Here is a 27,590-nt window from a genome sequence, read left to right on the forward strand (position 1 = left end):
ATCATTCTGAACACTGCAAGAACAACACACTTTCCCTGCATGTGCAATATGTGTAATAATGTATTCACCTGTACAATGTCAGACGAGTGATTGGAAAATAATTAACGTTATCAGTAAAATTTCATCCAATACTGTAAATTACCTCAATTTTAATTTCAATTTACGCTCCCTCATGTGGTTTAAAAACCTTTGTTTTAAACACAAAGGAAGATATTTTGAAGAATGCTGGTTGCTGACACCTTTCAACTTCCATAGTAGGAAAAAAATACAATGGAAGTCAACGGGTTCCAGTTTCTAGCACTCTTTTTAAAAGAATCATTTATGATTAGATCTATCCCTTTAAATAGTACAGTAAGGCCCCTTGAATGTATTTTCCCTTAAGGCACCATGACAACAAACCCCACTAAGCTAGCATTTAGACTGGGAAAACGTGTATTAGTACTATTACATATAAAATAGTTAAATATATATATATATATATATATATATATATATATATATATATATATATATATATATATATATATATATATATATATATATATATATATATATATATGAAATCAGTCTTCACAATTATTTTTAAACTGCACAAAACGATGCTAAAATAAACGGTAGGTTTTTGTCGCCCTCTGCTGGTATAAAGGAGAAAAGACAGTCCCTCAATAATCCTGAGCCTAAAATGTACATGACCTGTATAAATATAAACAGAGTTTTAAATATATTCCACTCTTATTATAATAAGAAAGTAATATCAATAGGAATGCAAGTATTATGATAGAAATACCAGCAAAAAGAGGCCACATGATCATAGTTACAAAGCAATACATTAGCGTTATCACTGTGCCATGTCTTCAGTGTGTGTTGGTTGAATTTCTCTGACATCTCTCTTTTTATTCGCCATCAGCATACCCAGAGCAAACTAAAAACCAAGAGTCCTGCAATATATCAAACACACACACACACACACACACACACACACACACACACACACACACACACACACACACACACACACACACACACACAGCTTATTTAATAAGTATTTGGATATTCACATTAGTCAGAAACATGAGCAAACTTGTGATAGATGAATAACAAACAAAAAAGATCTACAGTATAGTGGATTACAATATGTGGTAGCACTTTATTTTGATGGTCTATTTGAGTATTAGACTGCCTGCTTAATATCTGCTGATACTGCTCTTCAACAGACATTAACTGACTATGAGAAACTTTGCAAGTACATGTAAACTCACCCTAAACCCAACCCTAACGGTATACATATAATCTAATGCAGGGGTCACCAACCTTTTGGAAACTGAGAGCTTCTTTTTGGGTACTGATTAGTGTGAAGGGCTACCAGTTATTAAATAACACATTTTTCTGAATTTACTTTTAATTATTTGTTATTATTACATGCTATTATGACATGTTATTAACATATTATCATGTTAATGATTTCTCACAGAAGTTGTCAGCAATGATTTAACAAGTTAGATAAATATCAGTATGCAACACTTCATTTGTCTGAAATTGTTTTTAAAGATTTTTGAATATATAACTTAAAGTAATTTTCAAATTTACACCAATGCAAGTGTGAATAAAAAAGAATACCTATTGAATATTAGATGCAGCTTACTTATATGTGGTGCTATGGTGAGCTATTTTCTAAAACAGGCCTGCAGGCAACTCATGTGAACCATGTTGGTGACCCCTGATCTAATGAGATCTAATTAGTTGACATGTATATGCAATGTAACTTAAATTTAACAAACCATCAAAATAAAGTGTGATCGAATATTCATTGGAATCCTGATCCATTTACTCATTTATGGCTTGTTTCCACTGACTGGTTCAGTACGGTACGGTTCGGTACGGGTCACCTTTATCAGTCTTGCATTTCCATTACCAAGGGTACCCTTTTGGTGGGCATGGTGTATGACAGAAAGTTTAAGTCGACGTCATGCTTGCTCGAATAAATGTCTACAGTAAAGCTGTACGGGTCGCTTACATATAATATGAGAAGCACTTCTCACAAAACAGATGCTTTATACACAAATACTTGTTTATAAATGTTTATTACTAACTTTTCTATGAACAGGATTTAATTATAACTGCAGATCAATGACCGTGCGATATAGGCTACTGTAACGTCTCCAATTATATTAAATAAATATATAAATGCATCATAAAAGAACGCATACAGACCCTTACAGTCTCCGATATGTTACCAATTACAGAAAAATTACACACAGCATACATTAAGTCCTTATTTGAGTTCAAAAACACACGCAACATACAGCCCACAGTCAGTGAAAACCTCTCATCTGTGTCTGTATAGTCTTTAGCAGCACATGTAAGCTCTGTTGGAGAGTCATTTTCTCATTTCCAGTTCATAATAGTCCAAAAGGCGAAGATAAACATGGCAGTTTGTTCATGATTCAGGTTGCTAAAACAATTTTGATCCTGAGTTTTGTTGGGCTCCTCCTTCTGTTCCACGCTTCACTTTCGTGCCTGTCCTGTTCAATATTCATGGAACAGATGATGGAAACACTTCAATAATCAAGCACACGTTATTATCATCAGCTCAAGAAGTTTGTTATATCAAATATAGACGTGATCGCAAGCTCCCGGAAGAAAGCGAATACCGCTCACACTTTTAGACGGGCTCGTAAAGCAATAACAGGACACGGCAGATTTTTCTTCTTGGCTTTGTGTCTGTTCAACAAGACGACGAAAAGGTTTGTTTGAGCTCGGGTCATCCATGGCTCGTTATTATATGCATATAGTATATCCATGTAATCTCTCGGCTGTGCATTAGAATATGGCGGATCCTTTGTTTACATTCTGTCTAGCTCCACAAGCTCGTGACGTATCTCTGTAACCAATCAGCGTTCAGCTGCGCATGTAGCTCCACCTTTTGTTACCCTTTCTCGTTTTTGGTACCCTTTCGAAAGGGTACCAAACATTTACAGCTTTGTGTGTACGCAATGTTTTAGTATGATTTCAACGCAAGTCTTCGTACATGAGGCCCTTGGTCTGCAAATTTGGGTTTAGAATCCGAATTTCACAGACTGACATTTTTAACAATGAACATTTTTGTTATGACTTATTTGAATATGTGAAAGATTCAGCCAATCATTTTCACAGTCTTTAAGGATACACACTTGTTAAAACGTCTGGGGATTCAAAATCAACACAGAAAGTTCAGTTCAGAATTTATTTTATGCAAAAAGAAAAATCTTGCTATCATTATAATTGGACCTCAGAAAATTTTACTATAAGCAGTGCATTAACCCTTTAAAAGCTTTAAGAAAAAAAATATACTCACAATAATATAGCTCCTTTAGTATATACGGTGATTTGTCCTGCAGATCTGAAAGTATTAGCACTTCAGAACCTCCAAGGCAATTCTCTGACAAACTGAGATGTTTCAGGTGATTAGGGTTTGATTTCAGAGCGGCAGCCAAAGCAACACAACCTTCAGCAGTGACACCACAATCTCTCAACCTGAAGAAAAAAACATTTTGTGAATTGAGGCAGTGTCTTTACTTTTTTGTAATTTCATGCACTGCCAGATATAGCTACAGAGAATGAGATTTATGCATGTTAATGTTCAGGGCCCTATCATAAACCCGGCATAGTGTGGCGCAAGGCGCGGCGCAATAGTGTTTTGCTAGTTTCAGCTTGGCGCAAGAGTCGTTTTGAGGCGTTGCGCTACGCTGTTTAAATAGCAAATGCATTAGCGCTCATATGTGCGCCCATAGGCGTTCTGGTCATAAAAGGAAGGCGTTCTGAGGCGCACTGCTGGCGCGTTGCTATTTTGAGAAACTATAATAGATTTTTCATTAGACCAAAACAAACCCGGTATAAACTCCAGCGCAGAGTTGCGCCTCATTTACGCACTGCTTAATACGCACAAGAGAGCAATAGGCAAATATCTTTACATATGAAAAAATTTTAATATTAAGGATATATATAGGATATAATAAGAATAGATATAGAATATAAATATAAAGGATTAAAATATTACAAAACATTATTTTCTAGCCTACATAAATATGAAAAATCACTTTTTTTGCCTTCTTCATCTCAGGAGGCTTTTTCAGTTCATTCATAACAATTTGCTTTTGTATAATGTTATTATTATTAGCAGTATTATTTATTATATCCATATTTATATTTGTTTTATTAAAAACAAGCTTAAATTTGCCCACCTGTCAGGTTTTAGACCATATGGGGCACAGCATGTGTTTTAGGATATAACTCATATCTCTATATAGCTCATTTTGTTATTATTATTCATTTATTCGTTTGCTGGAAATTAGAACTGAATTTAGAAATAGTTTTGAAACGAATATTTGCGCTTAACAAACGAAATTAATTATTTATAGACTAATTGATGTCTGTGTGTAAAGGTTTCCCTATCCACAAGAGCTAAAGCGAAAGTGAAAGTGATCCATTATCTCTCATTCTCACGCAGTAGATGCTCTGTTTAACTGTTTTGTTATAAAAAACTGTTAACTGTTTGCTAGTGAAATGCTCAGGTTTTCCACTTAGACTTACTTTACGTCCTGTAAATAGCAAATGCGCTTATGGCGCGACGCAGCTGGCTCTTAAAGGTAATGGGAGATGAGACTCTGATTGGTTTATTCTCAAAACGCACCAATAACTAATTAAGAAAACAAACTCAACCCTTTTAGACCATGCGCCACAGCGCAAAGCGGATTTTCCCATCCTTAAATTAGCAAAAATGCGTTCTGACACGTCCTGAAAGCGTTTGCGCCCTGCGCATGGACCGTCAAAATAGAGCCCTCAGTGTTTCTGTTTGAAAAAGAGCCCAATCCCAATTCTACCCCTTAGCCCTTCCCCTTCCCCCTTGTTGTGCAACAATCAAGTGACTCTTGTGGAGATGATTCAGATAAAATGTCCAGTCATGCATGCAGAAAACACAACGCCAACCTGTATTTACTCTTCAGATTAACAAAGAGAAAACCTTACCACAGTTTCTCCAGCTTACAATTAGGATCTTGAAGAGCACCACAGAAAAGCTTTACACCCAGATCTCCTAGTTTATTCCAGGACAGGACCAGTTCTCTCAGGTGTTCAGGGTTGGATCTCAGAGCTGAAGCCAATGCCGCACAACCTTCACTTGTGATTCCACAATCCCACAACCTGTAGAGAACAGTCACTATGTTTACATGAACATCAGTAATCAAATTTTTTACCCTAATCTAAATATGGCAATAAAATGATTAAGGTGTTTTTATGAGTTGCTTTTAGAATGGTCCTTATATATTCCCATTTTACATGTTATAGTTCGGGGCTCCACTATATATCGAAAACAATCATAAATAGTATATGCAATATCCATATCACAAAGTGAAATAAATAAAATATTTTTTGTGCCAAACATTTGTGTGCTGCATGTATAGGTTGTTGATCCATATCTGACCAATCAGATGTGGCCTTTACTATCTTTATCTCCGCCTCTCCAGTAGAGGCTGTTTTTGAACCTAAAGCTGAAAATAAACACCACTGCTTGGAGACAGAAAAGGAAAATGACAGACAGCAGCCAATTAGAATCAGTAAAGTTTGCACCTTTACATAGTTTTTTTTATTTAAATAATCAGCCGGCCACTTTATTAGGTACACCTTACTAGTACTGGGTTGGATCTCCTTTTGCCTTCAGAACTGCCTTAATCCTTCATGGCATAGATTCAACAAGGCACTGCAAATATTACTCAGAGATTTTGGTCCAAATTGTATACATGCTTTCATGTTGTTGACGCCAAAGTCTGACCTTACCGAATGTCGCAGCAGAAATCGAGACTCATCAGATCAGGAAACGTTTTTCCAATCTTCTATTGTCCAGTTTTAGTGAGCCTGTGTGAATTGCAGTCTCAGTTCCCTGTTTTTAGCTGACAGGAGTAGCACCAGGGCCCGGTTTTTCAAAAGTAATCCACTAGGATTTTGGATAAGGGATTGGATCAAATCTTGAAAATGGGTTTTTAAAAAGAAAAAACGGATTACATAATCGGACTAGATCACGTAATCCAATCTTGGTTTTGATCCGGATCAAACCTTTAGTTTGGATTTTTCATACATTTTTTGTAGGATCTGGATCACTTTGATCCAAAAAACGTTCGAGGTTACAGAAGTAACCCTTCGTTCCCCGAGGAGGGGAACGGAAGTGCCATAGAGTGGATTGATTGAAATCCACGAAATGGGAGGATTCGGTTCAGAAGCCGCTTGTCTGAAAGAGTATTGAACGGGCCAATGAATGCAATGAATTAGCAGCGTAAGCTTGCACAGGTGTACTTCATTGCCAATTATCCCAGCATATAAGCACACCTGGAGCGAGCAGACGCCATCCTTTTAAGCTGAAGAGACTTTCAAACAGCTAAGGGACAGTCATTATGGCGACGGAGTATGGCACTTCCGTTCCCCTCCTCGGGGAACGAAGGGTTACTTCTGTAACCTCGAACGTTCCCCTTCGGTTGGGGAACTTCAGTGCCATAGAGTGGATTGATTGAAATTCACGAAATGGGAGAAGTATGGAAAGCGCCATAATGACTGCACCTTACCAACGCCCCCGATGAGGGGATTGTCAAGCAAGCGTGACGCACTCACATCATGGGAGGCGCGGTCCTCCAACGTGTCCCTGGCCCTAATTTATCCTACTTCAACAGAAGTTTTACGGATTTAGATATATTTTTGGGAAGTCGTGAGCATCTAGATAATTCTAGGAAAATACGACAGTACGTTGGGAAGCATGCAATCCCGATAGGGAGGACGCTGCGGAGGCCATCCGTTACCCAAGGGGGGATAGATGGCAGAATTTACATATGGACTAGCCCTAAAAAGGGGGAGTACGCATAGCAAAAGAGTGGTTAGCGGAGAGGGAAGACACGGGTCCGCCCAGGGGGGGGGAACTTAACCGTGGCGGAATAAGCATATGGGATCGCCTAGTGGGGATCACGCATAGCAGGCACCTTTACCCAAAACGCGGGCTGACCAGCGGGCAGACCTACAACGTAGTGGGCCAGCAAGTGACTCCTCCGCTGAGTCAGTGCTGGGGGCCACGGAGGAATCTGCAGGGCTCACCTGACGGGGAACTTTACTGACAGATAAAAAGGCGCACGTATCTCCGTGTTAGGGAAAATGGCGCAGCAATCGTGTTTCAACACCCTACCGAATTGTTTCCTCAATCACCAAGGGTTACCTAATACCCTTGAGGAAACCGGCTCCACTCGCAGATTGTAAAACCTTGCAAATGTGTTGGGTGTCACCCAGCCCGCAGCTCTACAGATGTCTGTTAGAGGGGCGCCGCGTGCGCGCGCTCGAGAGGATGCGAAGCTCCGAGTGGAGTGCGCACACGCTCTCGGGGGACGCGGCTCACCTCGGCTCTGATAGTGAAAGAAAGGCATCCACAATCTAGTGGAAACTTATTTTGGTACGGCACTTCCCTGCTGCCGACCGCTATAACAGACGAAGAGCTGCTCAGATGATCTAAACTCTGAGTGCGGTCCGGATAATACGCAAAACGCGAACTGGACAATAAGAAGGGCTGGGTCTGCCTCCTCCGAGGGCAGCACTTGCAGGCTCACTACCTCGTATTAAAACGGAGTGGTAGGAACCTTGGGCACATATCGCGGGCGGGGTCTCAGGACGTGAGAGAAAGCCAGCCCAATTACAGGCACGAGTCACTGACTGAAAAATGCCTCCGGGTCCCCGACCCTCTAATCGATATCAACGCGACCAGCAGAGCTGTCTTCGGGGACAGAAAGATACTGAGTCGAGGATCGAAGGGATCTAACGCGGCTTGTGTAGCGAGGGCTAGATCCTAAGAGGGCATGAGAGGGGGCGGGGTGGATTAATTCGCTTAGCGCCCCTGAGGAACCGGATGATGAGGTTATGCGTTCCCACGGTGCTGCCAGCCACCGCGTTATGAGAGCGGAGATGGCAGCCACGTAACCTTGAGTGTGGAGGGCGACAGCCTGCCCTCCAGCTTCTCTCGGCGTAAAGAAAGCACAACGCTGATCTGGCAAATTACGGGGGTCTTCTCTGCGAGAGACACACCATTCAGTGAATAGACTCCACTTCAGGGCATAGGCGTGCTCGGGGAGGGGGCTCTAGCCCGAGTGACGGTATTAGCCACCGCAATCGGAGGTTACCTAAGTCTTCCTCGCATCTAATGACCTCCAAAGATCGGCGAGGGTGCCAGATGGTGCCCTGTCCCTGAGAGAGTAGGTGCTCTCTCGAAGGGACTGCCAGGGGAGGGCTATCGCGAGGGAGAGCTCTGACATCCAGGTCCGGTTGAGCCAGAGGGGTGCAACCAGCAACCTGTTCCTCGTCCTCCCTGACCTTGCACAGTAACTGCGCGAGCAGGCTCACTGGGGGAAACGCGTATTTGCGCATGCCCCGAGGCCAGCTGTAAGCCAGTGCATCCGTGCCGAGAGCACTCGGTCAGGGAAAGAACAACTGGCAATGAGCGATCTCGGGGGAAGCAACAGATCGATCTGGGCTTCCCCGAATCGCGCCCATAACAGCTAAATAGACTCGGGGTGGAGTCTCCATTCTCCAGGATGTAAGGCTGCCGTGAGAGTGCATCGGCTGCACGGTTGAGCTTGCCTGAATATGCTGAATATGAATATTTATATAGGCGTGCAGCGATTTCAGCCGCGGATGACTCCAGAGGAGCAGACGGTGGGCGAGCTGAGACATGCGGCGAGAGCGCATACCCCCATACGGCTGATATACGCCACCGCCGCCGTACTGTCCGTCCTGACCAGCACGTGTTGCCGCTCCAGCACCGGAAAAAAACGGTGGAGAGCGAGGAACACTGCCAACAGCTCCAGACGATATGCCAATGCAACTGGGTACCTCTCCACTGGTCCGCAGCCGCATGCCCGCAACGCACAGCCCCCCAGCCCGTGTTGGAAGCGTCTGCTGAAACGACAACAAGACTGGACGCCTGTTCTAGAGACACCCAGGCCTGTAGGAACGAGGGGTCGCTCCAAGGGCTGAGGGCGCGGCGACACAGCGCAGTAACAGAGACTCGGTGTGCGCGCGTGCCATGCGCGTCTGGGGACTCGATCGTGAAGCCAGTGCTGAAGTGGTCTCATATAGAGGAATCCGAGCGGCAGAAGCGGCTGCGGATGCCATATGCCCCAGGAGCCTCTGAAATTGTTTCAGTGGGACCACTATTTTACTGTCGAGCTCTCTCAGACAGTACAGCATCAGCTGAGCGCGCTCTCCGGAGAGGCGCGCTGCCATGGTGACCGAGTCCAGCTCCAGCCCGAGAGAAGAGATCCTCTGCACGGGGGCGAGTTTGCTCTTTTCTCGGTTGACCTGAAACCCCCACAGGTGGAAGTGCCGGAGCACTTTGTCTCTGTGCATAATCAATTGCTCCGAGAGAGGGCAAAAATCAGCCAGTCGTAAAGAGATCGAGTATGCAGATGCCCGCGAGCCGAAGGGGCGCTAAGGCACCCTCCGCGGGCTTGGTGAGGACCCGCGGAGACAGAGAGAGCCCGAAGGGGAGGGCTTTGTATTGCCAAGCTTGACCTTCAAACGCAAACCGCAGAAACTGACGGTGGCGAGTAGAGAGTGGAGACATGGAAATACGCGTCCATCAGGTCTAATGCTGCAGACCAACCCAGAGGACGAACGCACCGGAGGATGCGCTTCTGCGTGAGCATTCTGAACGGCAGCTTGTGCAGGCAGCGGTTCAAAACGCGCAGATCTAGGATTGGCCGTGACCCACCGCTCTTTTTGGGCACGATGAAGTGTGGGCTGTAAAACCCGCTCTCCATCTCGGCTGGAGGGAGCGGCTCGATTTGCATCCTTCGCCAGGAGGACAGCAATCTCCTCTCGCAAGACAGGGGCGGACAGGGGGCGGACCCTGGTGAATACACACCCGCGACTTGGGGGGCCGTTTCGCGAACTGAATCGCATAGCCGAGTCTGATTGTGCGTATGAGCCACCGCAAAGAGCTGGCCTGCGCTAACCAGACAGGCAGAGCTCCCGCTAATGGACTCATCGCTACAATCGCTGACGTACCAGCAGTGGGGCAGCGCGGAGTGGGTGTGCTGATCCGGGAAGCGCGCGGGTCCCACGGAAAAGCTGGAGGTGAGATATTTGCTCTCACTCCGCACCCGAGCTCTGGAGGGGAGGCTCGAGGGGTGGGAGAAAGGAGACCGTCCTCCCAGCGCTCATGAGCCACTGGCGAAACGCACCGAATCTGCAAGCTAGAAAGCATAGCGTCCCAGACTGGCAGATTTCGGGCTGTCACATCCGGGGAAGTGAAAAGTGCCCTTTCATAATGTTTTCATGGCAGTAAAAAGTGCCGTTGGAAATGGGGCCTCGCCCTCCAGCGGGGAAAGAGCAAGTTCCCTCTTCTCCAGATGGCCTGTCCCAGGGACGCTTCGCAGTCCGTTGCCAGACTTAGCGGCGTTCTGGGCAGGGGGGCTGCCTGCTTCCGAGGTGCCCGATGCGCTCGCTTCGCCAGAGGCGTGTGCGGGGGCGGAGCAGCTCTCGTAGGCGGGTGCCTTCGGCGAGGAGCAGGTATGAATGGCACGGCGGGCGGAGCGGGCTACGGACCGCCGATAAGACATCACCCATCAACTGCTCTCTCACCGCCTTGAATTCCTGGGTGAATTCACAGACGGTGTTGCCGAACCTGGCTTGGGATATGGGGAAAGTCAAGAAAGCGGACTTTGTCGACTTTGTCGCATATCAGCCAGGGGTGGCGCTCCTGGATCACTAATGTGGACATCATCCTCCCCAACGCACACGCAGCGGACTCAGTAGTCCGAAGAGCTAAGTCGGCGGCGGTGCGAAGCTCGTAAGCCTGGGTTGGACCCACCCTCGAGCAGCTCGGCCAGCGCCTACGCTAGGTAGCACTGGTAGGTGGCTATCGCCTGCAAGGCGGAAGCAGCCTGGCCCGCAGCTATGTAAGCTCTAGCTCCGAGGGAGGTAGATAACTTACAGGCTTTGGATGGGAGACGAGGCGGACCCCGCCAAGAAGAGGCGCCGTGCGGATTTACCGCCATCGCGCACTCAACCTGAGGAATCGCCACATCCCCCCTGGCTGTTCCACCGTCAAGAGTGGTGAGAGTGGAGGGACACGCAGCACGAGCAGAAAAAAGTGCTTTTCAAGACCGTGTGAGCCTACTGTGCACCTCCGGGAAGAAGGGAACGCCCCTCTAGTCGGTCCGAAGCAGCCTGGGAAAGCACGGCTAATATGTCCGTTTCAGGATCCGTAGTGACAGCGCTCACCAGCCCGAAGGGGGCGAGCAGGTCTGGATCATCATCGGACAATGAAAGCCCACCCTCCGATGCCGCGGTGGACGTCTGGTCTCCGGTGTCATCGGGCGTAAGGGCTACCATCTGTTAGACGGATTGCTCCCCGCCCGAAGCTTGGATGGAGCGCTTAGAGGAGCGGGAGGTCCGCGGGCCCTTGGGCGACGGATTATCTCTCGCTTGAAACCCTCAGATCTGCCCGAGTGCCCGCTGCAGAGCAGGGGACAACTGGGGTGGTTCGCCCTTTTGCAAAGGCTAGCCGCGATCTTTACTGCGCAACAGTCATGGCATCGCAATGACGACATGAACTGCCCGCGAGCAGCGCATTAACATGCTGGATCCCCCAGGCATGTAACGCAGTGCCCGTGCCCATCATCCGAGGACAGGAAACCACCGCATCCAGAAACGCACAGTCGGAGCGCCGTCCTGAAAAGGACGTGCTGCACGACTGTGTTGCTTTTTCTGTGAAGTTTGCAACTTTATACGCACCGCTCTGGAGGACCGGACCCAAAGAACGCCAGGCAAGGGAGAAACCCAGCTCGACCGTCTGCCGCTGCGTGTACACACTCTGGACCGGGAGAATGCTCTTGTTCGCTCAGAATCACTGGTCACAGCAGGAGGAACCCTCATCGACTCGATCAGAAAGTCTCTGAAGCGAAAAGGATGGCGTCTGCTCGCTCCAGGTGTGCTTATATGCTGGGATAATTGGCAATGAAGTACACCTGTGCAAGCTTACGCTGCCAAATCATTGCATTCATTGGCCCATTCAATACTCTTTCAGACAAGCGGCTTCTGAACCGAATCCTCCCATTTCGTGGATTCAATCAATCCACTCTATGGCACTGAAGTTCCCCAACCGAAGGGAAACATTGATTAAACTGATTCCATCAGAAGGGTGCATTTAGCATGGATTTCATGCCCAAAATGTAATGGAAACCGAAAAAATTTATTAAATAATACTATTTTTGGATCATGCAATATCTTACGAGATATACTATTTATTTATAAGGTTTTAATTTTAATTGTTCATCCGTCAGGCTATAGTGAGTATAGGCTTTAACGTATTCAGCCTTTCAGTATAGGCCTACAGCAAAGTAGAAAGAATCAATTTTATTCCGTCACTAATTGATATATATATATATATATATATATATATATATATATATATATATATATATATATATATATATATATATATATATATATATATATATATATTCATCACAATGGAAAAGATTTTTCTTTTAAGAATATTTATTAGTGATGCACGCAATGATTACAGAATAACAAAAAAAAAATGCAAAGAATGGCAATGACTGATTTTTGAATCTCTTTCAACAATTGCAAAAAGAGACTGAAAGGGCAGAAGCACAGCTTCATCTGGCAGAGGAACAACTGACTCTGACCAAACTGCAGCAAACCAAGGCCAGACTTGAGATCCACCTCCTAAAGGCTGCGCTCAGACAAACTGGTCTCTCCACATCAGATGAGGAAGTCTGAAATTATTGTGGAGTTTTTGACATTAAGTCTTTTTTTATTTACATCTTTATTTGAAACTTATTATAAGTACCCTCAATGTACAGTGTTGTAGGTCTCAGATGAGCGAACTGCTGAAAGAGGATGGGGTGGGTGTTTTTATTATTTATTATTATTATTATCATTATTATTATTATTATTATTATTTTAATAATTATAACATTTTCTTAGTTTTCATTTCAAATAAAAATAAAGTTATATTGGCCCCACGCTGGCTATTCTACTTGTCGCTCTTTACATATCTATAGTTCTACATTAGCCCCTTTCACACATACAGACCTTTCCGGAAAATTGCCGGCAATTTTCCGGAAAGGTTGTATGTGTGAACAGGCCCTTTTTGAAAATACCGGTAAATTCGTTCTGGTTTTTTTCCGGAAAGAGAAGTTGTAACATTACCGGTAATTTGCCGGAATGCTCCGCTGTGTGAATGCAGAAGGAAGATTCCCGTAATAAGCGCGTGCACGTCTAGAACGTGCTGACGTGAGACGTCTGCTTTAGCCAATCACAACAGTCAGACGCATTTACGTTCGCGCGGTTTGTGAGAATAAAAGCCTTTGAATATTTTTCCAGACACATTTAGCTGCTAGAAGTTAGTCAGATCACGTTTATATGTTCTTCTTAATGCCAACTGTGTAAATGATCATCGATAAGACTCTTATGATAAGCCGTTGTTTGTTTACCTTCAAGCTGTGCGTGTGCCTCTGGAACAGCCTGTGAGCGCCTGCACACGCACATATTATGAACATCTCGACATGCGAAAGTGATCCTGCGAAAGTTGTTCACAATATTGATCATCTACAGAGTTTGTAATTTAGTCAAATGTTTACAAATACAAGCGCAGCCGTTTAAAGCTCATTTGTGGTGAATGATGTCAGAATTTACCGGTATTTTGGAATGGATGTGTGAATGCTCTTTGCTGCTGTAGCCCATCTGCCTCAAGGTTGGACGTGTTGTGCGTTCAGAGATGCTCTTCTATATACCTCAGTTGTAACGAGTGCTTATTTGAGTTACTGTTGCCTTTCTATCAGCTCAAACCAGACATTTGCGCCCACAGGACTGCTGCTCACTGGATATTTTCTCTTTATCTGATGCTCGGTTTGAACTGCAGCAGATCGTCTTGACCATGTCTACATGACCAAATGCCTTGAGTTACTGCCATTTGATTGGCTGATGAGAAATATTTGTTAAAGAACAATTAGAAAGATGTACCTAATAAAATGGCCGGTGAGTGTGTGTATGTGTATATATATATATATATATATGTTAGTGCTGTCAAAATTAACGCGTTAACGCATGCGATTAATTTTAAATAATTAACGCGTTAAAAAAAATTAACGCAATTAACGCAGTTCAGGGTTTTTTTTACTTCCTGTTGTGGTGGACGTGTGTTCAACATGCAATAAATGTGGATTAGACCAAGGAAGCACTTTTTGAAGGCAAGTTCCAGTATAAAACAATTAGTTGCATCACAGGTTATCCAGATTTTCATGCAATTTCGGGTGTTTCATTTTTAACTTTCGACTTCTGTTGTAAGTTGATACCGCATGGCGAACAGAAAGAAAATCCTTCGCATTTCGTGACTCGGTGTTTCTTTAAGGTAAGGTTCCTTTTAAGGCTACACGGTAGAATTTTAATAAGAGTATTATCTTAATCATATTAAAATCGGAGTATTGGTGTCTTATGTAAATGTACTCAGAACGTCTGGTGAAGTCGCGAGATGTCAAAGACAGGGCATTACTCTGCCTTTCAGCATGAGCCCTCCAAGTTTAGCGTGTTTCCTCATTAAACGCAACGAAAGCGTATGCTTCGCGTTGTTGTGTCAGAATCCTTGTGACATACAGTAATACTTTAGGACGCTTAGTTTAGGACGCTTAGCAAATTTGATGAACGTGATCATGCGTGTTGAATCTAAGGGGAGTCGCTCCAGTATGGAAGGCCGTTGGGGCCAAAACGTCTGCAGCGCTCTGTGTGTGTGGGTGTGTGTCTGTGTCAGCCCCGTTGAGGGGTGTCAGGGGTGGAGTGAGCGACGTATCTGAGTAGGGGCGAGAGGGGTGTGCAATGCATTTAACGACCGGTTTGCAAGAAATTATCCTTCATTTGCGGGCATTTGGGGAGTCTCTGTGCACTTGCGGGATACTCCTAGTCTTAGCAACTGGATGAATGTAAAGGAGGATTAGGCAAAATTGTTTCTACTCTATAATTAATGTTCTCAACTCACAGCAATAAAACTTTACAATGAGTGCAACAGTTTGTATTCTATAGTTTATTATTATAATTTTTCATTTTCCATATCTGCAATTCCTGTATTTTGGCATTTTTTTGCAGTCCACTTAGAATCCAACATGGAAATCAATGTTTTCTTTATTGGCATTGATTGTTTTGAAATTTAAATGTCATTAACATGCCTGTGTTTTAATTTCTGTCATAAATATGGCTGTCAAGCCAGGATCTTGATGGTTTATTGTGGGTATGTTGTTTACATGAAGAAATCTGTGTTACAAGTTAAACAAAAATTCTATTAAACAATTATATTTTGAATTTAAATATTTTTTTCTTGCGTTTACATTAATTTTACATTTAAATAGGCAAAATTACAAGTTTCAGTACACTTAACAACATTGCATATTATCATAGTATCATGCAGCCCTAGTACATAGGTCAATTAATGTCATTAGATCACCACATTATCCAATGTTTCCTCCTGAGTTTCATGTAATGTGGGGTGTTTCATTTGAAATGGTTTGTTTTAATTCAGAAACACTTCATCAGATGCGAGAGGGGTGTTTTAATGGACATTGATGAGACGAAAAGTCTCCATGGTCTTAATACCATGTGTGTTTTCTACCAATATGACTTTAGTCGCAGTGGTTCTCAATTCCGGTCCTCGCAATTCGGTTCCCTGCAAGTTTTTTCTTTACTTAACACACCTGAATCAAATCAACTCGTTAACAGAAAGATCCATGAACTAATCCTTGAGTGTTAACTGGACCGGAATTGAGAACCACTGGATTAAGATCAAAAGTCTCTGTTTACATGGCAGACTCTTCAAAATCAAAGTATTCATTTGTGATCTTACCACAATATCGTCAATTTACAGAGAGGTTTCCTGAAAGCAGCACAGAGAAGACTCACACCCGAATCTCCCAGTTTATTCCAAGACAGATTGAGTTCTCTCAGGTGTGAGGGGTTTGACCTCAGAGCTGAAGCCAAAGCAGCACAACCTTCACTTGTGATTCCACAATCACTCAATCTGCAGTGAGATTAAGAGATGTAAACATTATATACTAAAACAAAAGCAATAAAATATCTAATATTCTAAGGTTATTTATGGGGAAAAAACAATGCAGAGAACTACATTGACAACTAAATTCTTAATGTCTTAATTAGCAATTAATATTTACAATTTACAAGCTTGTTTCTTTGAGTTTTATCATTGAAGTGAATGTTCTCTTTGATACTTACTGAACTAATCTGGCCTCTTTAATCACCGGCACAAGTTTCTTAAAAACGCGCAAATTTTCAGCTTTATTGTTTCCTTCAACAAACGTCTTGAAATCAAATTCATTCAGCTCCTCCTCTGAGGTCAGAAGCACAAAAGCTACAGCTGACCAATGGGAAGAAGAGAGTCTGGACTTTTTGATTGTTCCAGATCTCAGATAGTGCGTTACTTCCTTCACTAGTGAATGATCACCCAGTTCATTCAGACTGTAGAACAAATTAATGAATTTCTCTGGAGAGTGAGTGGTCCTGATCTTCTTCTTGATGTAATCAGCTGTTTCCTTGCTGTCTGGGCAGCATCTTGTCTGTTTTGTTAGCCCTTGTAGGAGAATCTGATTATTTTCGACTGACAAACCCAGAAGAAACCGGAGGAAAAGGTCCAGTTCTCCATTTTTACCCTGTAGAGCTTCATCTACAGCTCTCTGATGCAGCTCAGATATTGAAACTTGTTTTGATGGCTTGGGTTTAAACCAGTTCCTGATCATGGAGTGCAAAGTTTGTTTAGTAATTGGTTCAAACACATTTCTGTTGTGGTTTGTGAATAAGAGGTGCACATATAGAGCTGCTAAATGTTCCTGAACGCTCAGATGAACAAAGCTGAAGACTTTCCCCTGATACAAGCCAAACTCCTCTCTGAAGATCTGAGTGCACAATCCTGAGTAAACTGAAGCTTCTGCCACATCAATGCCACACTCTCTCAGGTCTTCCTCATAGAAGATCACATTGCCTCTTTCCAGCTGCTCATACGCCAGTTTCCCCAGTTTGAAGATCACGTCTTTGTCTTTTTTTCCAGTATACTTCACGTCTTTGGTGTTGATCTGTGCCATCAGGAAGTGTGTGTACATCTGAGTGAGAGTCTTGGGGATCTCTGCAGTCTCTGCTTCACTCAACATCTTCTCCAGAACAGTGGCTGAGATCCAGCAGAACACTGGGATGTGGCACATGATGTAGAGGCTCCTGGAGGACTTCAGGTGTGAGATGATTGTATTGGCCAGACTCTGATCACTGATTCTCTTGCTGAAGTATTCCTCCTTCTGAGGGTCATTGAAGCCTCGTACCTCTGTCACTCGATGGACACACTCAGAGGGGACGAGATCTGCTGCTGCTGGTCTGGAGGTGATCCAGATGAGGGCAGAGGGAAGCAGATTCCCCACAATCAGGTTCGTCAGCAGCACGTCCACTGATGATGTTTTGGTCTCATGTTGTAGAATCTCATTGCTTTTGAAATTTAGAGGAAGACGACACTCGTCCAGACCATCAAAGATGAACAATATTTTATATTTGTCACTAAAAATGTCAATATCTTTTGTTTCAGGGAAAAATACATGCAGGAGATCTGACAGACTGAGTGTTTTGTCCTTCATCAGATTGATCTCTCTGAAAGGAAGTGGAAATATGAGCTGGACGTCCTGATTCTCCTTCTCTTCAGCCCAGTCCAGGATGAACTTCTGCACAGAGACTGTTTTTCCAATGCCAGCGACTCCCTTCGTCAGCACAGTTCTGATGGCTTTGTCTTGTCCAGGTAAAGGTGTAAAGATGTCTCTGCATTTGATCGCTGTGTCCTCTGTTGTTGATCTCCTGGATTGTGTCTCAATCTGTCTCACCTCATGCTCATTACTGATCTCTCCACTCTCACTCTCTGTGATGTAGAGCTCTGTGTAGATCTCATTCAGGAGTCTTGGGTTACCTTGTTCCGTTGCTCCCTCATACAGACACCGGAACTTATTCTTTAGATTTGATCTAAATATGTTAAGGATATCTTGGCTGCAAAACAAAATATTTACAAATTATCACTCCTTTAGTCATGACAGTTCATTAAATTATTTACCATGGCTTAAACCCAATTGAGATGCTTTGAAAACCTTAAAGTGTCCCTATTGAAAAAAATTGCACATACAGTTGAAGTCAGAATTATTAGCCCCCAATTGGAATGGAAACAGAATGTACCTGAGCTCAATTTAGAGGTAGGGTTTGAATACTTATGTACAGGCGATTTTTCAGCTTTTTTACTTTTAATAAATTTGCAACAATTTTAGAAAATCTTTTTTTTCACATTATGGGGGATAGTGCGTATAATTTTGAGGAAATAAATGAATTTAGTCCATTTTGGAATAAGACTGTAACATAAAAACATGCAGAAAAAGTGAAGCGCTGTGAATACTTTCTGTATGCACTGTATACAGAATATACATAGAATACATAACACCATTAAAATATTACCTGTATCTGTAGCTAGATAAAGTGTTTTTTGCACCATTAACATGTAGTGATGAATCCATAGACTGATACACAGCTCTATAAAGGAGAATTTATAATATTCAAACTTAATGCCTCATAAATAACACAGGAACGCCCCCCGTTACGGAATTTTTCCGGAAAAGAACATTCATATATCCACTATAAAAAAACGGTACATTCGGACATCATTAACCAGAAATTACCTCTAAACTGCTGGGCTTGTATTTGTAAACATTTGATTACATTACAAACTCTGTGGATGGATCAGTATTGTGAACAACTTTTGCATGTCGAGATGTACATAAAATGCGTGTGTGCTTTCACAGGCACACGCAAAGCTTAAAGGTAAACAAACAACGGCTTATCATAAGCATCTTATCGATAATTTTTTACACAGTTGGCATTAAGACGAACATATAAACGTGATCTGACTAACATCTAGCAGCTAAATATGTCTGGTAAAATATCCAAAGGCTTTTATTCTCATAAACCGCGCGGACGTGAATGCTTCTGACTGTTCTGATTGGCTAAAGCAGGAGTCTCACGTCAGCACCTTCTAGACGTGCAAATGCTCTTTCTGGCAATCGTCCTTCTGCCTTCACACGGCGCAGCCTTCCGGCAAATTACCGGTAATCTTACAACTTCTTTTTCCGGAAAATAGCCAGAACGAACTTACCGATATTTTCAGAAAGGGCCTGTTCACACATACACACCTTTCCGGAAAATTGCCGGTAATTTTCCGGAAAGGTGTGTATGTGTGAAAGGGGCTATTGACTCTAATAAATGTTCTGCCATATTTAACAACGAAAACTAATTAAACATATATTACCTGTATCTGTAGTCAGATGTAGTGTTTCCATTATTAAAATGTAGTGGTGTATCCATAGACTGATGACTCTTTGCAGACACACAGCTAGAAGCTGATGATCCTGTTCTCTTGAAGTGGATTAAACTGTGACAGAGCATTCAAAAACAATGCCTTCAGGTCATCAATAACATGACTCTCATTCACAGCCAAAATGCTAAACTGTATCCAATACCAACAGCTAATATATGAACAGCGCACAATTAGACTTTTAGAAATGTCCAGCCCTGTTATAACATATATTACCTGTGTATGTAGTCAGATTTAGTGTTTCCATCATTAAAACGTAGCGGAGGATCCATAGACTGATGACTCTTCACAGACACACAGCTTGAAGCTGGTGGTCTTGTTATCTTGAGGCGTGCTGGACTGTGAGAGAGTAGACATACATCTCTGTAAAACAGACTTTATATGCAGGTAGTAGGCATGGGACAATAACCATTTCCAATGTATATTGTTTATTTAGGTTTTTGTTGCTGTTGTTGTTTTTTTAGGACAACAGTATCTTAAGCCGAAAAGATATCCAAAAATGCTGTTTTAAATTGTAAAGAAATCTGTTTTAGAAACTAATGAAGACAGCAGAAGTCAATGATTCATTTGAATTAATTAGCCTGACATATTTACCGTTTCAAAATATTTTAAATCACAATATCGTCAAACCATGAAACCGTGATATTTTGATCCAAGGTTATCATACCGCCAGAATCTTATACCAGCCTATGCCTGACAGGTAGTAATAAACATAATTATACTCATTCATGAAACATTTGAGACTGCACGGTGACACAGTGGGTAGCACTGTCACCTCACAGCAAGAAGGTCGCTGGTTCAAGCCTCGGCTGGGTCAGTTGGCATTTCTGTGTGGAGTTTGCATGTTCTCCCTATGTTTGCGTGGGTTTCATCTGGTCTTTCAGTGCTCTGGTTTCCCCCCACAAGTCCAAACACATGTGGTACAGGTGAACTGGGAAGACTAAATTGTCCGTAGTGTGTGTGTGAGAATGGGTGGGTATGGGTTGCAGCTGGAAGGGCATCCATAGAATGCTGGATAAGTTGGTGGTTCATCCCTCTGTGGCAACCCCTGATGAATAAAGGGACTAATCCGAAATAAAAATGAATGAAACATTTGTAAATGTACAGTAGAAATAAATTCTCATTAATTTGCATGTAAAGCAAACATTCTGGGAAACACACCTCTAGGTTCACCAATGCTTCAAAAACATGTGATATAAACGTAAATGTTATGCTGAGTACACACTTGTTTTTTTTGTTTTTTTAAGTTGTCTGTTCTCCAATGTTTTCACATTTCACAATTCTCTGGGATAGCATTCGATTGGTTCTGTGGAACAAAACTGCATGATGGTTCAGTGACAGGAAGATAAACACTGCATGACTACACTAGAAACAAACGCCCACAACACTGTCTGATTTGCAAACATGCGAGAAGTGATTAGAAAATAACTCAAGATCATCAATGAGATCAGAGTTGAAAGTAAGAGATCAACAAAAAATTGTGCCGATTCAGACGACCGAGCCACTTCAGCTGGCCTCTCTCGATGTGGAGGAGCAGCAGCTCTACTCCAAGATCCTCCCTGGTGACAGAGCTCCTCACCCTATCTCTGAGGGTGCACCCTGCCACCTTCCAAAGAAACTCATCGGCCGCTTTGATCCAAGACCTTGTTCTTTCTGTCATGACCGTAGGTGAGAGTAGAAAAGTAGATTGGCCAGTAAATCGAGAGCTTTGCTTTTCGACTCCTTTTTTACAACAATAAACCGGTACATCAAGTGCATTACTGCTGCTGCACCAATCAGCCTGTCAATTAAAATAATGAACAGAACCGGTGACAAAGGGCAGCCCTGCTGGAGTCCAACATGCACTGAAAACAAGTCTAACTTATTGCCAGCAATGCAAACCAAACTCGTACTCTGTTCATACAAGAACGAGACAGCCCTTAATAGAGCACCTAAGACCACATACTCCCAGAGCACCTTCCACAGAATGCCACAAGGGACACGGTCGAATGCCTTCTCCAAGTCCACGAAACATGAACCCTCGAGCACCCTGGTGAGGGTATAGAGCTGGTCCAGTGTGCCACGACCTAAAGGAAATCCTCATTGTTCCTCCTGGATCCCAGGTTCAACTATCGGCTGGATTCTCCTTTCCAGTACCCTGGCATAAACTTATCCAGGGAGGCTAAGGAGTGTGATCCCCCTATAGTTGGAACACACATTCTCGGGCCCCCCTTTTTAAAAATGGGCACCACCACTCCGGTTGCCCAGTCCAGAGGTACTGTCCCCAACCTCCATGCAATATTGTAGAGGCATGTCAGCCAAGACAGCCCCACAATATCGAGAGACTTGAGATACACATGGTGTATCTCATTCACCCTCGCTGTTTTGTCACCGCAGAGTCTGCGAAATACCTTAGTGACTTTAGCTTGGATGATGGGAGAGTCCACCCCTGCATCCCCAGTCTCTGCTTCCTCAATTAAAGACATGTCAGTGGGATTGAGGAGATTCTCGAAGCATTCCTTCCATTGTTTGACAGCATCCCCAGTCGAGGTACAGTAAACAGCTCCAGACTTCTGCTGTAAGCAGTGTCGGTGTGGAATAGCATCCCCTTCCTGAGGCACCAGACGGTTTGCCAGAATCTCTTTAAGGTTGACTGGTAGTCTTCCTCCATGGTCTCCCCAAACTCTTCCCAGGCCTGAGTTTTTGTTTCCGCAACCACCTGTGCTGTATGCTTGGCCTTTTGATACCCATCATCCTCATCATCATCTGTCTCAGAAATCCTACAGGTCAACCTAATCTGCCAAGAACTGCTTCTTCAACTTGACGGCATCCCTTACTTCCAGTATCCACCACCGGGGGCGTAAATTGCCGACATGACAGGCACCACAGGCCTGATAGCCACAACTCCACACAGCCGCATCAACAATGGAGTTGGAGAACATAGACCACTTGGTCTCTGAACATCTTACAATTAGTCTCTTATGATTTCCAGCCCTGTTATAACAGATATTAAATATATTACCTGTATCTGTAGTCAGATGTAGTGTTTCCATTATTAAAATGTGGTGTATCCATAGACTGATGACTCTTCGCAGACACACAGCTAGAAGCTGATGATCCTGTTCTCTTGAAGTGGACTAAACTGTGACAGACAGAGCATTCAAAAACAATGCCTTCAGGTCATCAATAACATGACTCTCACACAAAGCAGAAAGGCAAAGCTGTATCCAATACCCACAGCTAATGTATGAACAGCGCACAATTATACTCTTATAAATGTCCAGCCCTGTTATAACAATGTAAATAAAATGTGGATACCATATGTAGATAAGAAATATATTACCTGTTCCTGTAGTCAGATGTAGTGTTTCCATCATTAAAACATAGCGGTGGATCCATAGACTGATGACTCTTCACAGACACACAGCTGGACGCTGGTGATCCTGTCAGAGATGAGCAGACTTTTAGTTAAATGGATTTAAAGTCTGTTTACTTACTTTTGAGTATTTGTAATCAGCTTTTTTCTAGACAAAAATTATGAAAAACTCTTAATCATTCAATCAGTTTATTTACTTATGTACAGGGCCGGCAAGTCCATAGAGGCAACCTAGGCGGCCGCCTAGGGTGGCAGAATAGAGAGGGCGGCGTCCGCGACACTACCCTCACAACCCGCGCCCTCAGTTATATCCGCATCTAGTACAGTAGAATATAGAGAGGGCGGCGTCCGCGACACTACCCTCACCACCCGCGGCCTCAGTTATATCCGCGTCTAGTACGGTAGAATAGAGAGGCGGCGTCCGCGACACTACCCTCACCACCCGCGCCCTCAGTTATATCCGCGTCTAGTACGGTAGAATAGAGAGGCGGCGTCCGCAACACTACCCTCACCACCCGCGCCCTCAGTTATATCTGCGTCTAGTACGGTAGAATAGAGAGGACGGTGTCCGCGACAATACCCTCACCACCCGCGCCCTGAGTTATATCTGCGTCTAGTACGGTAGAATAGAGAGGGCAGCGTCCGCGACACTACCCTCACCACCCGCGCCCTCAGTTATATCCGCATCTAGTACGGTAGAATAGAGAGGACGGCATCCGCGACACTACCCTCACCACCCGCGCCCTGAGTTATATCCGCATCTAGTATGGTAGAATAGAGAGGACGGCGTCCGCGACACTACCCTCACCACCCGCGCCCTGAGTTATATCCGCATCTAGTACGGTAGAATAGAGAGGACGGCGTCCGCGACACTACCCTCACCACCCGCGCCCTGAGTTATATCCGCATCTAGTACGGTAGAATAGAGAGGACGGCATCCGCGACACTACCCTCACCACCCGCGCCCTCAGTTATATCCGCATCTAGTACGGTAGAATAGAGAGGACGGCATCCGCGACACTACCCTCACCACCCGCGCCCTGAGTTATATCCGCATCTAGTATGGTAGAATAGAGAGGACGGCGTCCGCGACACTACCCTCACCACCCGCGCCCTGAGTTATATCCGCATCTAGTACGGTAGAATAGAGAGGACGGCATCCGCGACACTACCCTCACCACCCGCGCCCTGAGTTATATCCGCATCTAGTATGGTAGAATAGAGAGGACGGCGTCCGCGACACTACCCTCACCACCCGCGCCCTGAGTTATATCCGCATCTAGTACGGTAGAATAGAGAGGACGGCGTCCGCGACACTACCCTCACCACCCGCGCCCTGAGTTATATCCGCATCTAGTACGGTAGAATAGAGAGGACGGCATCCGCGACACTACCCTCACCACCCGCGCCCTCAGTTATATCCGCATCTAGTACGGTAGAATAGAGAGGACGGCATCCGCGACACTACCCTCACCACCCGCGCCCTGAGTTATATCCGCATCTAGTATGGTAGAATAGAGAGGACGGCGTCCGCGACACTACCCTCACCACCCGCGCCCTGAGTTATATCCGCATCTAGTATGGTAGAATAGAGAGGACGGCGTCCGTGACACTACCCTCACCACCCGCGCCCTGAGTTATATCCGCATCTAGTACGGTAGAATAGAGAGGACGGCATCCGCGACACTACCCTCACCACCCGCGCCCTCAGTTATATCTGCGTCTAGTACGGTAGAATAGAGAGGGCGGCGTCCGCGACACTACCCTCACCACCCGCGCCCTCAGTTATATTCGCGTCTAGGGTGGCAGAATAAAGAGGGCGGTGTCCACGACAGCCCCCCGCTTTCATTTTAGGGTTGAGGGCGGCATGACCGTCCTTTGCCTAGAGCGGCAGTTCAGCTTGCTCCGGCTCTGCTTATGTATATGTAAATATATCACTTTTTATTAATTTCTGTCATGATATTAAGTAATAAGCAAATGTTTATATTATTTATTTTACAATACAGTTTGGCAAGATATATATTATGGGAGACTTGCTTTGTTTACCAAACAAGTGGATCAAATTAGATTTGAATTCTAACCATTAAATAAGTTTAACAGTAATTATTTTTTAACTGTATTCCTAAAATCATTCCAAATAAATCCACAAATATTTTGCAAAATTCTGTACAGAAATAGCAACAAAATGTCTACATATTCCATCTGGCCCTGCCTATAAGGTATGAACTGCCTTACTTTCTGTTCCCCGCCAAGATGTTTTTAGCAACCTGATAATAATCCATATGCGAGTGTTTTAAAGCTCTTCTGTGGTCCAGTGATTTTTTTTTTTCTCTTGAAAGTGGGATGCTTTGCGTTTACTTATTGAGCTCTAGGAGCATGAAAACAAACACTGAGCACTGTGAAATACACTCACCGGCCACTTTATTAGGTACATCTTACTAGTATCAGATTGGACCTCCTTTTGCCTTCAGAACTGCCTTAATCCTTCGTGGCATAGATTCAACAAGGTACTGGAAATATTCCTGACATTTTGCTCCAAATTGACATGATAACATCACACAGTTGCTGCTGATTTGTCAGCTGCACATACATGATGCGAATCTCTCGTTCCACCACATCCCAAAGGTGCTCTAGTGGAATGAGATCTTGTGACTGTGGAGGCCATTTGAGTACAGTGAACTCATTGTCATGTTCAAGAAACCAGTCTGAGATGATTTGCTCTTCATGACATGGCGCGTTATGCTGCTGGCAGACGCTCGGCCAAGAGGGAGAAGAAGACCGGAGGATTCTGTCAGCCCACCACTGTGATGAGGAGAACTCCAGGAGTTGGACGTGTTGTGTGTTCAGAGATGCTCTTCTGCAGACCTCAGTTGTAACAAGTGGTTATTTGAGCTACTGTTGCCTTTCTATCAGCTGGAACCTGTCTGGCCATTCTCCTCTTACCTCTGTCATCAACACGGCATTTGCGCCCACAGAACTGCCGCTCACTGGAAATTTTCTCTTTTTCAGACCATTCTCTGTAAACCCAACGATGGTTGTGCGTGAAAATCCCAGTAGATCAGCAGTTTCTGAAATTCTAAGACCATGCCATGTTTAAAGTCACTTAAATCACCTTTCTTCCCCATTCTGATGCTAGGTTTGAACTGCAGCAGATTGTCTTGACCACGTCTACATGCCTAAATGCTTTGTGTTGCTGCCATATGATTGGCTGGTTAGAAATTTGCGGTAACAAGCAGTTGGATAGGTGTACCTAATAAAGTGGCCGGTGAATGTACATACTTTAGAGCTCATGATGCAATTCTAATTTTTCAGGACTCCCATTAACATTACAAGCTGGAGGGGAAAAAAATAATAAAACCTTGTCTCTGGTATAATGAGATAACAAAATAAAACAAACAAAAAACTATTTGCTGGACACACAACCTTAGGGTAAAGTATGCTGTAAAATATATATTAGGAATAATTGAAGATGGACCATTGCATTACTAGAAAATAATGCACAATCGAGATGGTGATGCAGCCATAATGCAAAGCTGAATGAATTAATCGAAATTTGAAGACTTAAGATGAACTAATCTTTTCTGTTTCTGCACTGTATAGAATGTATTGCTATAATTTATGGAAATGTGATGTTACAAAATTTCCAGCAAACAACGTGAGGGCTCAGGAGATGGCAGGTAAGACCCAGGTAAGCATCCTTAGTTACTTATAATTTAAGCCATCAAGGCTGCATCGTAATTCTTTTCTTATGTAAAAATGCCATTGCTTGTGTGTGTCACAGTGTTTGTGTATTGTGTTAGGAAATTACCAGTTTTTTTTTATTATAATCTTATGAAATTATCAAAATTAATAGAAAAGAGCATGATCTAAAATTCCCACATAAGTCTATATTTAAACATGTTCCAGAACAGCCACATACCAACAGCATTTGTACGATTGCAATGACAGCCTGTATTTCACATTATGGATTACCTGCCATATGTGACAATGAAAACAAAATGAGTAAATGTTACCTGTGTGTGTAGTTAGATGGTGTGTTTCCATCATTAACTCACAGAAGTGGACCCATGGACTGCTATCTCTTCATAGACACACAGCTGACCATGCTTATTTTCTTGGAATGAACTGTCACAGCAAAGATACAAGTATGAAAATGTATGGGTGTATATTTAATAAAAAAAAGTTAACCAGACTGGAAATTTTACAACTCTATCTTATACATATTATTCTGCTGTATATGTTGCCAAAATTGGTGATAATGAAACATTATAATTAATATTGATAATTGTCTAATCTAATGATAGTTTTGGACTGTTTTTAATGCTGTCCTCCTGAGTTAATATTAGCTACATAGCCTACCATTTACATTAGATGCCAAAAGTTATCGCGGGAAACAGACGAACTTTTTATCAAGCATGTTCTTTTCTAGGTTATTTCGTACAATTATTCTTCACATTTAGTAATATAATTCAGTATGCATGCAAAGAGATTTATTTTGCCAAAGCCAGATAGCCTATTTGAAATTAATTCGGACAAGGCTACTTACCACGGTTGCATGCCGGTAGCGATTTTTCCATGTTCCTCGCTTAAGATTTAAGATTTTTTTCCAGCTGCGAATTTATCAGAATAAGTGTACTAAGGCAACTGGCAGAGTTCATACATGCAGTTGAATCTTTTACAAATGGTCCCTGATACGCGAACTTTCTGTTGAACGTGCAGGCACAAAATGGCCCCCGAAAGAAAACTTTCACTTTCTGTTCT

General features: G+C 43.4%; 1 protein-coding gene across 2 annotated transcripts; it reads right to left on the reverse strand.

Moving 5' to 3' along the window:
* Positions 1-716: 716 nt before the first annotated feature.
* si:ch211-181d7.1 lies at positions 717-27,590 on the reverse strand. 2 transcript variants are annotated; one of them, XM_021466493.3, is made up of 11 exons: positions 27,376-27,590; positions 26,843-26,954; positions 22,797-22,896; positions 22,476-22,595; positions 19,691-19,813; positions 19,409-19,531; positions 16,306-18,105; positions 15,920-16,093; positions 5,005-5,178; positions 3,335-3,513; positions 717-938 (listed from the first exon to the last, which is right to left on the reverse strand). In XM_021466493.3, coding segments are annotated over exons 2-11 (2,829 nt in total). In that variant the 5' UTR covers positions 26,877-26,954; positions 27,376-27,590; the 3' UTR covers positions 717-936. The 2 variants fall into 2 exon arrangements, with proteins under 2 accessions (XP_021322168.1, XP_021322169.1); XM_021466494.3 differs by lacking the exon at positions 26,843-26,954 and having other exon boundaries at positions 800-938; positions 27,376-27,541.

This window comes from Danio rerio, chromosome 15 (assembly GCF_049306965.1).
Source record: "Danio rerio strain Tuebingen ecotype United States chromosome 15, GRCz12tu, whole genome shotgun sequence".
NCBI classification, from domain to species: domain Eukaryota; kingdom Metazoa; phylum Chordata; class Actinopteri; order Cypriniformes; family Danionidae; genus Danio; species Danio rerio.

Bases quoted from the DNA above. Each gene is read 5' to 3' on its own strand.
- si:ch211-181d7.1 (XM_021466493.3), bottom strand. From the start codon at position 26,876: ATGATGGAAACACACCATCTAACTACACACACAG. The intron at 22,897-26,842 runs GTAACATTTACT...CATCTCTGACAG, and splicing joins CCATCTAACTACACACACAG to GATCACCAGCGTCCAGCTGT. The intron at 22,596-22,796 runs GTAATATATTTC...TGTCTGTCACAG, and splicing joins ACATCTGACTACAGGAACAG to TTTAGTCCACTTCAAGAGAA.